Source organism: Pseudophryne corroboree, chromosome 3 (assembly GCF_028390025.1).
Source record: "Pseudophryne corroboree isolate aPseCor3 chromosome 3, aPseCor3.hap2, whole genome shotgun sequence".
Lineage (NCBI taxonomy): Eukaryota > Metazoa > Chordata > Amphibia > Anura > Myobatrachidae > Pseudophryne > Pseudophryne corroboree.
In genome coordinates, this window is record NC_086446.1 from 362683511 (window position 1) to 362700992 (window position 17482).

Consider the following 17482-nt stretch of genomic DNA (forward strand, 5'->3'; position numbering starts at 1 on the left):
CTGGAAGGCTGATATCTCTGGTTCTGGACAAAGTAGAGACAAGTTGCCAGTGTCCCCAAAAGGAGAAAGTCCCAGCTTTTGGATTATACCCTCAGAGAAGCTGTAAATCAGACAGAACCCAAGATATCTTGCTGGGAAGAGCAATTAACAGGCTTGGATGGGGACCACTACTTTGAAGTCGGATATCTCCGGTTCCCCAGTGCCGATTTTCAAAAATCTGGTACCCCTGGAAAGAGGAGACCCTCAGCTATCAGCATTGGGCCCTTATACTCCTGGGGCCCTTGGGCAAGAGCCCATTGAGCCCATACAAAAAGACGGCCCTGGATACTCTTGGTCTTCCTTTCCTGGGGTGGTCTTCATGAGAGCCAGTTTCATAATAGCGTTTTATGGTTTTTGAGGATACATTCAAAGTTCTTGAAATTTTCCGTATCAACTGACTTTCATGTCTTAAAGTAATGATGGACTGTCATTTCTCTTTGCTGAGTTCAGTGGGTCGTGCCATAATATGGATTACAAAAGTAGTTAAATAGTAGTCCACTGTGTACTAACCCTACCTCTGCACAACACAACTGATGGTCTCAAACGCATTAATAAGGCAAGTAATTCCACAGATTGACTCTTGACAAGGCACACCTGTTAATTCAGAACCATTCCAGGACACTACCTCATGAAGCTGATTGAGAGAATGCCAAGAGTGTGCAAAGCTGTCATCAAAGCAAAAGGGGGCTACTTTGAGGAATCTAAAATATAAAACATACTTTCATTTGTTTAACACTTTTGTGTTTACAACATAATTCCATATGTGCTCTTTCATAGTTTTAATGTCTTCAGTATTAATCTACAATGTAGAAAATAATTAAAATAAATAAAACCCATTGAATGAAAAGGTGTGTCCAAACTTTTGACTGGTACTGTATATTTTTTCTCTTAAGTGGTAAAACAATATTCAAATGCATGTGACAAGATTATTTAAAAGAACTGTCATGTTGGAGACAGGAGGCATTTAGAGAAGCATTCCTCATTATATACAGTAGGTTGGAGCACAGGCTTTACTCATACAGTACTTGCCTACTTTTGAAAATGCATTTCAGGGAGATTGTGAAAGTGACGCCTATTAGGGCAGACGTGTACTGCTACATCTGAGAGGCGTGTCATAAACATGACTTACATCCAAATGTAAATGAGCCCCAAAGTTAATAAGATACGTGTTGAAGAAAGCACACTGATATTTTGCAGGATTTTCTTTTGTGTATTGTGTTTTACAAGAGTTTCCATATACTGTAAGTGGTCAGGAGAAATCTTATATAAAATACATGTAGCCATAGAAATCATGGGGGCAGATGTATTAACCTGGAGAAGGCATAAGGAAGTGATCAACCAGTGATAAGTGCAAGGTGATTAATGCACCAGCCAATCAGCTCCTAACTGTTAATTTACAAATTGGAGCTGATTGGCTTGTGCATTTACCACCTTGCATTTATCACTGGTTTATCACTTCCTTATCTCCAGGTTAATACATCTGCCCCATTGTGTCTTATAACCAATGCAGGGAAATGGCACTGATGATCCCATTTGAATGTATGTATCTCTGATCCCCCCCCCCCCCAAGAATGCAACGGCTGCATAATGGGGATAAGGTGAAATCAGGGAGATTGATAGTCCATTCAGGGAGTGAGGGAGATTGCTACTATTTCAGGGAGTCTCCTGCAGAATGAGGGAGGGTAGGCAACTATGGCTTTACTGTACCTCCCTACAAAAGGCCTTGAATTCTTCTGCTGCTGGTAAACCAACCTCATGCAACAGTATATGTTCAGTGTGACACAATTTACACCTTACAGTCACACTTTTGTGGAAAAGTGAATTTCCTGGTAGATAATTTAAAGGAAGTGATCAAACAAACTGAGCATAACACATGTAAGAAAGACAGTCTTTCAAAAGTATATCCTGCAGAAATATGGCTGAACTGAGCAGCATTTGTATAGAAAATTTAATTATTGAAAGAGATGGTTCCAAAATAACAGTAGGTTGGATGTTGATATGCCATTTTGTACTATTTATAGTAATGCTAGAAAGTTTGTAAATCCTTTAGAATTTTTGGCATTTATGCATAAATGTAATCTTAAAGGTGTTCAGATTTTTAATTAATGAAAATAAATAAAGTGAACCCAAAAATATCAAAGAACGCACAAAAGTATATAGTTTTCACTCATTTATTTATTTATTGTATAAAGTGATCTAACAGCAATGACTTCAATCAAACATTTCTTGTTATTCAGACCTGAACTGACCATTATGATGCAGTGGTGCTTTTGACAGTTTATGAATAAATTGTTGAGCTCAGGTTCAGTATAGGAGACATTTTGACAGGGCTGGATTAACGGAGGGTTGACAGTGGTGGTTGTCCAGAGGACCTGACAGTGGCGGTTGTTTGAAGACCCCCACACAGCTGTGTTCAAGCAGAATAGTAGTCCTCTGGTGGCTGAGCTGATCGGCTGCTGAGGAGGTTATCCATGTCCAGTGAGTCTTGCGGTATTCCTCGGCTGCTGCTCCGTGAGCACATGGTTTGTTTGTGTGTGTGTACACACTGCGGGGGTGCTGGGTCCAGAATTTTGTCTTTATGTTAAGGTAACAGCCTTTAGGCAAATATTGAGGCTGGGAATGGGAGGCTGACAATCAGTAAGGGGCTGATTCTGAGTCAAACGGAAATGACTGTATCAATGACTTCAAGCAGTGGACATAAGCAGCAATACTAGGAGAGTGGAAGTCTGTATCTCTCAATGCATTTCACTGCAAATTGCAGTTTTTCAGGAGGCAGAAATATGTCCATAACTACCAGAGCAGCCATAAATAGGGTACTACTAAATTATTTGCAGGTGTTTCATACCAATTATTAACTCATTGGGCCTATTAGGCTTTCTAAGTAGATTTCACAGACTTACTGTAACAGACATACTAGATACGATATAACATAATACATGTATAATAAAAAAATACAATGTTGCAGTTTAACTTCATACAGCAGGAAATTACACACTTATTTATACATGATAAATTAATGAAAATATAAAATCTTTGACATGTTATAATGAACACATGGGCCTAGAGCTCACATCACTAATTCACAGGTGAGCGCTGAACCCTAATTACAGTATACCCTGGTCTCACTAAACATAACATAGAAAAGCAAAAGTACATATAGCATAAAAAAAGGGAAAAAAAAACCCTAACATCTTAAAAAGCTAGATAATGATATAGCAGAAAGACAAACAGAAAGACTATATATATATATATATATATATATATATATATATATATATATATAATGGATGGAGACAGGCGGCACTCAAGCAGACTCAGAAGGAATGAAAAAAGCGGTCCGTTTATTGATCTGACGTGTTTCGGGGAACTCCCCGTCCTCGGGGCCTGAGGACGGGGAGTTCCCCGAAACATGTCGGATCAATAAACGGACCGCTTTTTTCATTCCTTCTGAGTCTGCTTGAGTGCCGCCTGTCTCCATCCATTATATTGAGGATCAGCATTGTTTCTCTAGGAGGGCACCGCAGCATATTACCATTTGGAGAGGGAGTGCCGGGATTACTATACTTTATATATATATATATATATATATATATATATATATATATATACATACATATATAGCTATATAAATGCATGGTCAATATTCTCATTCAGACCTTGTGGTTTAAGAGTTTGTAGTTTAAGAATCCGAGCAGCTTCTTGCCTGCACAGACTTTTAAAATGATCACCCCCTACTTAAAAGATGTATTCAATACCTATTAAACTTAAGCAATCATGGTCCCCTGCTTGGAAGTCTAAGAAATGGCGTGGAATACTGTGATTGAGGCACTTCTTCACAATGTTCCTCCTGTGTTCCAATAATCAAACTTTTAGTGGATATGTGGTGCATCCCACATAATAAAGATTACATGAACATCTTAATAGATAGACAACATATTGAGAATTTCAATTAATGAAAGATACTATAGCAAACTGCTTTTTTGATAATGAAGAGGAAACTGACTTTGCTTTATTTACTACATGAGAACATGAGACACATTTATTATTACACCAAAAAAAAACACAACCTGTGGTCCCACTAAAGTCTTTTGAATGGACCTCAAACTATTCCCAGTAGCACTGGTAAAAAAAAGCTAGTGGCCAAAATGTTTCTTAGATTGCGGGTCTTTTTAATAATAACAGATGGTTTCTTTTCCAAATAGGTACACAGGATAGGATCAGTAAATAAGAGTCTGTAGTTTTTCTTCACTTTATTAGTGATCTTGAGTGCTGCCACATTACAGGTATATCTTGATACAATGACTAAACTCGCTTCTTTCAGCAAGTGTTTCTCACACTCTTTCTTTGCTTTATACTTATTATTGCTCAACATGACCCCTCTATCTAATGATTCACCGTACTCTACAGCTTCATCCAAAAGCTTTTTTGGATAATCACATTCTTTGACAGAATCCAAGATTTCTGCTGCTTGATTTTTAAATTCAGTTTCTGATGTACAATTTATACTAATGAAGTAGAATTGCCTATTGGGCACATTGTTTTGCCATTTTCTGTGATAGTTTCTTGAGTATGGAATACAATTACAAGTATCAACAGGCTTTATGTAAGTTGAAACCGAGATGACATCCTCTACCATCTCCAAAGAAATATCTAAATAATTGATGTGACTGTTATGAAAAGTGCACGTGGAAAGGAGACCGAATGTGTTTGCATTCAAATAATCTAAGAAGTACTCAACAGAGGAGGAATCCCCAGCCCAACTTAAAAACATATATATACTGATAGAAGATGACAAGATTCGCAGCGAATGCCCTGCCCCAGATGAGCTCTTTCTCAAGGCTGCCCATATAGAAGATGCCAAGCCTCAGTGCAAATCTTGTCCCCATTGCAGTCCAGAGGACCTATAAATAGTGGGTGTGGTCAAACAGAAAATATTTTTCTTTTCTCTCTTCTTCCTTTCCACCCTATACTCTTCTGTTTTGTTTTCTTGAACTGTTTTAAAATTTGGAAATGCTTTATTGAGACAGCTAGCACCTAGAATGGCCGGAAACGACCTTGAATTTCAGTTAAGGCCCTAGCAGGGGAGTTCCCCAACAGCAGGCCATGTTAAGTTCGTAAACAGCCATTGCTTGTATCAAATGGATTTATTGCTATTCGAATTGTAAATGCTGTCTTCTATTGCTCGCTGTAATATGTTCTTACCTTTAATCAATAAACATTTATTGAAAAAAAAAAAAAAAATAGACTGAAAAAAAAAAGAAAATATTTGTGATGTAGACTACTCAATGCTAGCAGAATCTGTAGGACAAATGTGTATGTCAGCACTACACTCATGACACTCTTACAAGACAGGGCAGTTCTGTGCAATCCCATTATTGCCAACTAGTTGACACCCAGAAAGACCCAATTTCATGCAAAGACAAACCTGCCCAAATTCAGTCTGAGTAGATAAAACAGACATATGCAAAAATACTTTAGTTTGCATCTGTGACTATGTATGCAAAAATTCCCACTTTGCATCCAGGTACAGAGAAATGCACAGATGGAAGCACAAATGAAGAAGTGAGCATGTCTTTCTTACCGAGACCCCGGAAAGGGTTCTATTCTCTTTAGGTCATTTTATCTTCAGCGGGTGTTATAACTTGAAATATGCCATTAAGTCATATATTTAAACTTGTAACATCTGCATGGAGTAAATGGCATTGGAAGCCAACCATGGTAGAGAGAGGAGATACACTTTGTTGGGCGGGCTCTCAAATACTGTACTTGTTTCTAGTGACCCTATTTCCTGTGTTCCTCCCTTTACCTCCTTAAACCCTTACAATGTTTAGCACCCCTCCATGTTTGGTGCTGGATACACACAGTGCAGTGAATGGGTGGCAGACAAAGAAGGGGGTCTGTCTCCCATAGAATAAAGATTGCAGAGCACATACAAGGCTTGATATTCAGGGGTGCGAAAGAAGATTGGGAGTGGGTACAAAAGTTATCTTGGAGCTCAGGCCTGCCAGAGAGCTGTGTCCAAATTGTCATTGTCATGCCCGCTTTGGTAGGCAGCATGCAACTTTTAACAGAGAGCCACCATTTACAATGTGGCATAGCTGCGCCCCTGTACACTTGGCTATGAGCCCCTACTGCTTGCCTTGACAAGTCTGTTAATGACCCTGTTAGTGTGAGTGTGGTTGTATTACACTATGTAGCAGAGGTTGACTATAGGGCCTTATTCAACATCAGTTGCAAATGCAAATAATCGGCACACTGCGGTCACATACACAACCAAACAGAAGACAATGCGCACGTGGCAAGTCTGGATTTCGTGATCGTACCTAGGTATCTGCAAACACAGTAGCGATCACATTTAGCAATGATAAAAAGGAGTGGTGGAGATGTGTCAGTGGGATAGGTACGCAATTTCTGCAATGCGGGGCATGTAGTGGGTGTGTTGCGGGCGTTGCAATAGCAAGATATGCAAAATAGATTTCGGAAATTGCAATGCTTCAACATCACAGGCAGAGTAGCTAGAGAGCTACGCAAACTGTGGAAGTACTGATGGCAGAAATAAAAATTCAGATGGTCAAGCTAATAATTGTGAAATCACAGGCAGCTGATGGTGTTACAGTGATGCAGGGAATGCTGTTTAGTGTGCTGCATGTCTATTTAAATAAATTAGTTTTTTAAATCTACAAAATGACTTTCTTTATGTATGCAGTGTTGTCATGTATAGCATTACTATTGTAAGCAACACATGTTACTTTAACATTTCACATGTATGTATTGTGTTTACACCATGGCCCTTAAAGCCTGCCTAACATTATCATGAGAGAAAAGAACAAGAAATAAACCATCCCAGTTTTGTGCTGACATCGAAATCGAAATATAATAGCTGCGTTTATTCTCGTAATTTTTAATGAATGTACGCAATGTTGCGTTTGTAGCTATGCGTGCAATGGGAGTGGGCTGGATTTGTGATGGGTTTGTATAATCACAGATGAGATTGTGGAATCGGCTAGAGGTTTTTGCTGATTTACGATTGCGATTAGTGTTTGTTCAGTCGCAATCACAATCCATGCTGAATGAAGCCCATAATGCACTCTTGATGTTATATGGAGATGGTGAGGGTGTCTTTTGTAGTGTGGGGTTATTCATCAATCACAGTAGCTATATAATATGGGGTCACTTTGCAGTGGCTAATAATACAAGGTAGCGTCACAATATTAAATGTGGCTACTAGTTTTACTGTTAAAATGGGTTAAAGGGAAGAAAGACATTTTTGAATGTGGGAGTTAATGATTTAATGTTGGCGCTCATTGTGGGAGACCTAGGGGTATATAAGTGCGGGTTTTCAGAAGTGAAGATGTTGCCCATATCAACCAATCAGATTCTACTTATCGTTTATCTAGCACCTTCTAGAAGATATAGTCAGAGTCTGATTGGTTGATATGAGCAACATCTCCACTTCTGATATGAGCAACATCTCCACTTCTGAAAACCCACACTTTAGAAAATACACCCCTTATTCTAACTTGTTCAACTTTCTAGGGGGTAGATAGCACCTGTCCCTTTTCCAAAAATGGCCCTGACATTTAAGGAATTCACTAAGCAACAGCATACTGTACCTTAAGACACCAGCAGTAGTGGCTAGTGAAAGCTGGAAGAGACAAAGGGTGGGATGCAGCAACATTAAAAATGTGGGAAAACCTCAGAAAATACAGTTTTTGGAGGTTTGACTGCTTACCGCATATGCACCATGCTCCTGAATGTGTAACATTTCAGAGCTTGTATGCAGTGGGCAAACCCATCTGTATATGGCGTTACCCCTTAGAAGCCTATTGACATTTTTCCACCTTTCCACCTGAGAGAGATCCAATCAGATCCCTCCCAGCACTCCCCACTGTCATACCTCCCAACATTTGAAGTGGATAAAGATGAACTCCTGCGTGCACGAAGACCGCCCGAAAAGGGGGCATGGTCTATGGAAAATGGGCATGGTTTCACGGCAGTGCCACGATCGACAGCCACGCCCCCATTGTTGTCAATGAGAGGGCATGCCCAGCGCTTTGTGAGCTGCTGGCATGCCCCTAATCCCCCTGTCTCCACTGAATAGACACTGTGCGCATGTGCACAGTGTCTATTCTCCGCTGTTCTGCTAAGCAGAGCAGTAGTGACAGGAGCCTCCAAACTGCCTTACCCCCACCGCGGTACACTGCGGCCCACGGGTGGGACAGCGGGATAGTCCAAAAAAAATGGGACTTTTCCACAAAAATCGGGACAGTTGGGAGGTATGGCCACTGTGTGTGTGTCATTCTACTCATGTGCAGATGAACTCCCGGGTCCCCACACTGCAAAGAACAGCTTTCATCAGGAGAAATGTCCTTTGCTGATATCTTGCTTATGGCGTTGATAAACACAGATATGCATATGGTGGGATGCATTATGCCCACAGAGTCTAGTTATGTATGTAATGGCCCCATCAGCTTTACTGTGCATAGTGTGTTGCCACATTATACAGATAAGAGTTGCACCTAAATTTAACTTTAAATGGTAAATGAGGCCCTATATGTATAGATATACTCTGACATGCTGTATCCTTCAAATTGTTCCGTTGTATATCATCATTATGAACCTGTATAAGGGCAATATACAGTGTATTAAATATTGTTACAATAATATGTCAGTGCAAACAGCTGTCAACCAGATAATCGAGCACACACTATTAATACAGACGTCCTCCCTCTAAATTCTCAATGATATTCTGTCCAGATAAGAAGCCTGTGGACGAGATCTGTGATGCTGTGAAGAGGCTCAGGTTCAGCGAACAGATATATTAATGTAGAGAGATTAAGAGGAGGGGAAGAATTCATGCTCACAAGGAGGAGGATATATCACTACCTGTGCTTCTGGAATGCTATTAACAGCGTTCAAAAGAAGCACAAGACACAGAAAAGCTGTACTGTTTGGAGAGATAGAGACATGAGTGAAGCAAAGCAAAAGCTTGGATAAATAAAAAGACAAACTTCTCTGCATAACACTAATTAGGGTACAGGCAATTTATACTTTGACTTGACAATTGGAGCTTTGGTTGAGTGAAGTATTTTGAAGACTATACAGAAAAACAAACCTAAGACTAAAGAGTGACTGGAAATAGTCTGCAGAGGAGCTTAGTACTCAGGCATGCTTCTGCCATCAACCCCCTTAAGGAGGATTTGGGAAAATATTTTGTTGATTGTTGTATGGCTCTCCCCTGGGATGGTAAGTATGATATGTTTGCCTGTATTTATGTGGCATTGTACCATATGGGGGTGTTGTGTATCTATTTACCTGCTTTCTGCATGAAATGTACAGTATACACCAAATTTGGGGTTATATAATTCTGGTCCTTGTCTCCAATTTAAGGGTAAAATGAAGAAGTGTGTATTTTTTTATTTTTCGCTATGTGTTGTTTAGAGTAACTATCTTTTTTTTTCTAAATGCATTTCTGGGGGTAAATGTAATAGGGTCCGAGATGCTGGAGCTGCGGGACTTTGGACGAGAAAGCCCGTAGTTTTAAAGTGACAGTCATTTACAAGGCAAAACCAGGTTGGTTTTGCCTCTTAAATGATTGCCTCTTTAAAAATATGACATTAGTTTGTTTTGTTTATATATTGAGCACAATACTCTTGGGTGGTGAACCATTTATGGTCATTTATATAACATCCCATTTTTACTAATCCTGTTCATTTGTGAGTAACAAGGAACTGATAGGAGAATAACCACTTAGGTCACAGATTTCAAGGGACTCATAACAGGAACCTCCTGGGAAGCATCTGTGGTAATATTGCAGGCAGTGTGTGGGTTAACTGCTTCACTTGCCGAACAGCTATCCTGGGTTTTCTAGAAGCGTTACATGGTGAGTTTTAAATCATTTTGTCTAAGATTGCAGAATAAATTTCATGTTATGCACAGAATTGCAGTATCACTTGCTGAACTTTTATAGTAGGTTGTCATTATCAGGATGGTTAAGCAGTATGCTGTGGTACAAAATGTTACATGCTGCAGAAAAAAGTGATATACAGTATAATAATGCAACTCTTTGTAATGCAAATTTTATTAGGAGCTTCAAACATTTATGCCTCAAAAAATGGCAATTACAGAGCTGCCCCATCAAGAGCACTCCTGGTTCCTGAAAAGCATCTCCCATGAAGCATGTCACAGCACCAGTGCTGTAGCTGGGTGTTGCGGCATCATGACATCACATAACAATCACTGTAAGTAGTAAGATGGGACATCCCAAGGAGATCCCCTGCACACTTCTCAGCAGCAGGATGCTTATCCATGCAGTTTGCAAACTGGAAGAGTGTGCCATCAGGGTAGCACAAGTGCCACCCCCTCTGCAAGTGGCGTATCTACTAGGGTGGTTCAATAAGTAAGGTAACAAGACCTCTCACCTGTGTAAGGTTCTCTTTTTTATTCTAATTTCCTTCCAGGCCAGAGCAGGTAGACCACTGCTTTCCAACACGGCCATTAGACTGCGCCTCATATCAGTCATACTGCCCCAACATCAAATGTAAGATGGTGGGGCTGACAGAAGCATGGTCAAACATTGAGATGCATAGTGTGATCAGATTTGTGCTTATAAAAGGCACATCAGTAGCTGAAATTTATTGCTAACTTGCCACGGTGTACAGTAATAACATCATATCACGGAAACAGGATTCGGTTTGATGCTTGACCCTTCCCTGTACTGACAGTGAGTGTGGTACACCCATTTCACATTCTGGTATATGCGTAGCAGAGGAGAGGTGTCATATAGAATTTAAGCTCTCACGAGCTTTAGAATGTAAGCTCTCACGAGCAGGGCCCTCTTCCCTCATGTGCTTATCCTTTCTTACTTTAATAATCTTCAACTGCACCAAATCCATCAGTCTTCTGCCACCTGATACTTATTCCAGTGTCATCTGCTGATGTAACTATGTTTATTTACCCTGTACTTGTCCTATACTGTCATCAACTGTAAGTTGCTGTTTTCCTGTTTGATTATTTGTTTATGTACTCTGTAATTGGGCGCTGTGGAACCCTTGTGGCGCCATATAAATAAAGGATAATAATAATAATAATAATAATAATAATATAGGGGATGTAGTCAGATGGCCGGCTGTCAGCATACCGACGCCGGGATCCCGACCGCCAGAATGCCGGGCTATTCCCACTCTTTGGTGTCCACGACAACCATAGATTGGGAATAGAGCCTGCAAGGGGCTCCGTTGCGCTCGCCACCTGCCTGCATCCTGGCGGATGGGATCCCGCCAGTCAACCGACCCCAACCCTCATACAGTGCCTGCTGGTACTGGATCCTTAAAGAAACCTTGATAAGCTTTGTACTTCTATAGGGAATGTGAGTTGGGTACGCTGTCCTTCACCATTTCAATATCCTCACATCAATTGAGGATCTAATAGATGTGTTTTATATATATATATATATATATATATATATATATACTGTTCTACACATGTTTATCTCCCTTTTTTTGTTCTGCGTCATATTTGTTTATGAGAAAATAAAGGAAGATGCATAGGATAAAGAGGAGAGGAAACTTCTGGAGTACAGCTTTGGAGATCTGTGACTGTATTTAGTAAGAGATGGGTGATTTATTTTACTTTGTTTTAGTATTGTTGTATAGCGTCCTGGACTGTGTCCTTTCATTCTATGTTTTGAACTAATGTCTGCAATCTTAGACAGTGTGCTTTCAAATCCACAATATAATGCTTCTCTAAAACCCAGGATAGCTGTTCAGCAAGTTGAGCAATTAACCCACACATCACATTTGCTTCTCGGGAGGGTCTTGTTTGTGTCACATGAAATCTGTAACCTAAGTGGATACTCTCCTATCAGTTCCTTGTTACTCACACAGGATTAGAAAAAAATGCGATTTTATATAAATGACCATAAATACAGTAGTTCACCACCCAAGAGTATGGCTGTGAGGGGAAGCAGTGGTAAATTAGAAGAAAATAGAGAACATTACACACGTGAGAGGTCTTGTTAACTTACTCATTGAACCACCCTCGTATAATGGGCGCACGGTGTGCAATGCATATGGGCCCATTGATCTATGCATCCATGTTCTTCAATACCTACCTCTCCGGAGTCTCGTGTCAGCAGCGCTGCAAAAATCTTCGGCAAATGGTGCCACAGCTACTTGCGTTTTGTTCATGCGCAGTAGAAAAATTGGCAGGAAAGTTGCCACCATTCCATTTTCCCAGAGACCTGAACATGTGCAATAGACTCTGGAACAGAACCATAGCATATTTCATTTCGCTGCCAGCAATCAGCGAATGGGGGGGACATGGATGCAGAGTGAACATGCCCACCCCTCTCTTAAACACCCATGCCCTCTGTCTTGCAGCCTGTGAGGCGGCACTGGTCATACACCCTTTATAATAATTATGCACAGCACTCCTGAATACCCAAATACATAAGAAAAGGCATTTTGAAAAATACAGTAACTCTTTTATCACTCCATCTATGTATGCTTACTGAAATGATAAATGAAGTACAGGAGAGGAAGATTACTTCCTCTCACTTCTGGCTAATTAAATATGCTGTAAACACAGTGCCTGCAGAAGAATGCTATCTTATTGCTCTTCCTCTTACATTCAGTCATTTAGAAACATAATGAGAAATGCAGGAACCAGAGTACGAGAAGCAGGCTGGAGGGTCAAGCAGAACTTGTCCCTGCCATCCTTAGTACAGCAATACCTGAGATGATAATCTCTTCCTGGGCGGGGTGTACTAAACGGAAAATGCGGTAAACTCCCGTTTACCGCATTTTCCTAATGTACTAACCCCCGGCTGGCAGGTCAGCACAGCAGCGGGGTCCGCCAGCTTCTGCTGGCGATAACCCATAGAAGCCTATGGGTTTATCTCCGCAGTGTTGTGTGAGGGATCCGATCAGATCCCTCCCAGCATGCCTCATGCCTGCCCCATCACCCTGTGCATGCACAGACTGACTCCCGGGGCCGAATCCCGGAAGTCAGGCAGCCGATGCACATCATGGAGGACAGCTCTTATTGGAAGAGCTGTCCTCCGCAATGCTGATCGCATATGTAAGTACTAGTGATGAGCGGGTTCGGTTCCTCGGAATCCGAACCCCCCGAACTTCACCCATTTTACACGGTTCCGAGGCAGACTCGGATCCTCCCGCCTTGCTCGGTTAACCCGAGCATGCCCGAACGTCATCATCCCGCTGTCGGATTCTCGCGAGATTCGTATTCCATATAAGGAGCTGCGCGTCGCCGCCATTTTGACTCGTGCATTGGAGATGATAGGGAGAGGACGTGCAGTGTTCTCTCAGTTGTGTTCAGTGTGCTGCAAATATCTGTGCTCAGTGTGTTTGCAAATATCTGTGCTCAGTGATACCAAAGAAAACCAAGTGGCGCTTAAAAATCATGTAATAAGATACATTTAATAAAAATACAAATAAAATACAATACAACAACCTCCCGGGGGTGTGATACAATGTTAAAACATCACAATAATGTTAATAAACAATGTGATCTACCAAAACACCTGGTGTTTGATTGGAGCACTTGGAGACATATAATGAGGATTCAATTGCCAGAGCCTCAGCGATGGATGGAGAGCGGTGCTGCGGTGCGCGGGGAACCCGACTCAGCCGTCCTCACCAAGACGCTGCTGCATCCAAGAGCTCCGTATCCCCCTGCACGGAGACCGACCACCAATGGAGCCGTGCACGGGCCGCTGGTCAGTGCATCTGGCCTGACCTTTGCTACCACTCCGGCTCCATTGGTGGTCGGTCTCCGCAGCACCGCTCTCCATCCATCGCTGAGGCTCTGGTGTTTAACATCTCCCAGGCTAACGGGACAGCACCAGGGAGCAGGAATCGAAAGCTCCTGCCCAGCGACAACAGGTACTTTTATTTCTATTGATTTCAACATTTGCTCACACTGCTAACATCGGCTGAATAAACGCTTCTCAACCCGGGTCACGGGTAACTAACTACCTGTGGGCATAGAAACATAGAAACATAGAATTTGTCGGCAGATAAGAACCACTTGGCCCATCTAGTCTGCCCCCTTTTTTTTTTTTATATTATTTTTATCTCTAACCTTATTTGATCCTTATTTCTTTGTAAGGATATCCTTATGTCTATCCCATGCATGTTTAAATTGCTCTACTGTCTTAGCCTCTACCACCTCTGATGGAAGGCTATTCCACTTGTCCACTACCCTTTCTGTGAAATAATTTTTCCGCAAATTTCCCCTGAACCTCCCCCCCTCCAGTCTCAGTGCATGTCCTCGTGTCCTATTGCTTCTCTTCATTTGGAGAATGTTTCCCTCCTGGACTTTGTTAAAACCCTTGATATATTTGAAAGTTTCTATCATGTCCCCCCTTTCCCTTCTCTGCTCCAAACTATACATATTGAGATTTCTTAGTCTTTCTGGGTATGTTTTGTGATGTAGGCCGTGCACCATTTTAGTTGCCCTCCTTTGTACAGTTTCTAATGTATTAATATCCTTTTGAAGATATGGCCTCCAGAACTGAATACAGTATTCTAGATGAGGCCGTACCAATGACCTATACAGTTGCATTATTACTTTTCTTTCTGCTGCTGATTCCTCTCCCAATGCAGCCAAGCATCTGACTAGCCTTCCTCATTGCCTTGTTACATTGCTTACCTGCCTTTAAGTCATCTGAAATAGTGACTCCTAGATCCCTTTCCTCCTCAGTAGTTTCCAGTATAGTGCCATTAATACTGTATTTAGCTTTAGGATTTTTGAGACCCAAGTGCATGATTTTGCATTTTTTGGCATTAAACTGTAATTGCCAGACTCTTGACCATTCCTCTAGTCTACCTAGATCCTCAATCATTTGTTTTACCCCACCTGGTGTGTCTACCCTGTTGCATACCTTTGTGTCATCTGCAAAAAGGCATACTTTCCCTTTAATGCCATTTGCAATGTCACCAATAAAGATATTAAAAAGCACTGGTCCAAGTACAGATCCCTGGGGTACTCCACTGGTAACATTTCCCTCCTGTGAATGCACTCCATTTACCACAACTCTCTGTTTTCTATCCTTCAACCAAGATCTTATCCATTCAATAATCCTAATATCCAATCCCAAACTTTCAAGTTTATTTAGCAGTCTGCGATGTGGAACTGTGTCAAAAGCCTTACTAAAGTCTAGATAAGCTATATCCATGGCTCCACCTTTATCCATCACTTTAGTCACACAATCAAAAAAGTCAATAAGATTTGTTTGACATGATCTCCCCCCAGTGAATCCATGCTGTTTGGGATCCAGTAAATTGACGGATTTGAGATAATCTACAACTCTTTCTTTTAAGAGTGTTTCCATCAATTTCCCTACTACTGATGTAAGACTCACTGGTCTGTAGTTGTTTGCCTCTTCCTTGCTTCCACTTTTGTGCAGTGGGACTACGTTTGCTCTTTTCCAGTCCCCTGGAATTACTCCTGTAGCTAATGACTGGTTGAATAATTCTGTCAATGGTGCTACCAGCACCTCTTTAAGTTCTTTTAGTATCCTTGGATGTATCCCATCTGGCCCCATAGATTTGTCCACTTTCAGCTTTGAGAGTTCTGTTAGGACCTTCTCCTCTGTAAATGTACTTGTTTCATTTTCCTGAATATCCCTGCAACTTAACTGTGGCCCCTTCCCCTCTCTTTCAGTAGTAAATACTGAGCAAAAATAATCATTAAGATGATCTGCTATTAAATTGTCTCCTTCAACAAGTCTCCCAGTGTCCGTCTTTAGTTTTATAATTCCGCCTTTTGTTTTTCTCCTTTCGCTTATATACCTAAAAAAAGTTTTGCCTCCTTTACCCACTGACTGGGCCATTTTCTCCTCAGCTTGTGCCTTTGCACATCTGATTACCTTCTTTGTCTCCTTCTGTCTAACAAGATATATCTTTTTGTCTTCATTATTTTGTGTCTGCTTATATTTCCTAAAAGCCATCTTTTTTGCTCTCACAATATTTGCTACTTCTTTTGCAAACCACACTGGCTTCCTTTTCCTTGTGTTTTTCCTTTCAGTTTTGATACAAAGGTCTGTTGCCTTCAATATTGCACATTTTAATGTTTCCCACCTCTCCTGCACTGTTTCCAAGTTCCTCCACTCTGCCAAAGAATCGCTTACACATTTTCCCATCCCTACAAAATCAGCCTTCCTAAAATCCAACACCTTTGTTTTTGTATGGGACGAGTCAGTCTCTGTCTTAATGCTGAACCATACTGCTTGATGATCACTGGATCCCAGGTTTTCACCCACTTTTACATCCGATAATCTGTCTCCTTTTGTAAGTATTAAGTCTAATATTGCGTCTTTCCGAGTGGGCTCCCTCACCAATTGGTGGAGGGATGCTCCCTGAAGGGAATTTTAAAATGTTCCTACTTCTAGTGGAACTATCAACAGACACCTCCCAGTTTACATCAGGAAGATTAAAGTCTCCCATGATTATTACCTCTCCTTTTAATGCCATTTTAGTTATGTCCTGCAATAGGTTCTTGTCAAGTTCCTCTTCCTGACCTGGTGGCCTGTATATCACGCCAATACGAATAATCAACTTTTCCCCTGTTTCTATGATCACCCAAAGGGCCTCAGTTTTTTCTTCAATACTTTGTATTAATGTAGTATATGTGGCATTTTTTACATACATTGCTACCCCTCCTCCGATTTTTCCAATTCTGTCCTTCCTAAATAAAGTTTATCCCGGTATAGCTATGTCCCAGTCATGATTTTCATTGTACCATGACTCTGTAATTGCCACAATGTCTAGATCATCCCTTGTCATTATTGCAGTTAGTTCTGGGATTTTATTTCCTAAGCTCCTAGCATTTGCACACATAGCTTTTAGAGTTTTGTTTGTGCTTTTTCTGTTCCTAGCTATGTTCTTCTCTCTGCCTATTTTTATTTGGTTTTGATCTGAATTATCTTCTGTTGCTGTGGATATGCTTCCTATTCCCTTTGCCTGCAGAAACAATACCTCTGTGTTGGGGGAGCAGATTTCTTTATTCCTGTTTGGTTCACTGCCCCCCTTTGTTAGTTTAAATAGTTCTTGATGAAGCATCCAAACTGTTCAGTTAGTATTCTTGTTCCCCTTGAAGATGGGTGCAGACCGTCACTTTTGTATAAGCTCCTATCTTACGAGATGGTGTGACTGTGGCCTATAAATCCAAATCTCTCCTCATTGCACCATGTTCTTAGCCAAACATTTAAGTTTCTGATACAATGAGTTCTTTCTTCCCCTCTGTGTACTGGCAATACTTCTGAAAAAGATACAGTGGTTGCCACCTGCTTCAGAGCAGTCCCTAACTTCCTAAATTCATCTTTTACAGCTATGAGTTCAGCATTTGCCAGGTCATTTGTCCCTAGGTGGACAATGACATCCACCTCCCCATCTTTTCTTGCTGCCTTTACAATTCTTAG

At 41.0% G+C, this 17482-nt stretch overlaps 1 protein-coding gene across 1 annotated transcript in view; it reads left to right on the forward strand.

Moving 5' to 3' along the window:
* The first annotated feature begins 10153 nt into the window (after positions 1–10153).
* The window catches only part of LOC135057277 (vasoactive intestinal polypeptide receptor 1-like), a 335092-nt gene continuing 327763 nt past the window's right edge, over positions 10154–17482 (forward strand). Inside the window, exon 1 of the mRNA XM_063963168.1 lies at positions 10154–10280. Coding sequence (XP_063819238.1) covers positions 10154–10280 — 127 coding nt within the window. The remainder of the gene's footprint in view (positions 10281–17482) is intronic.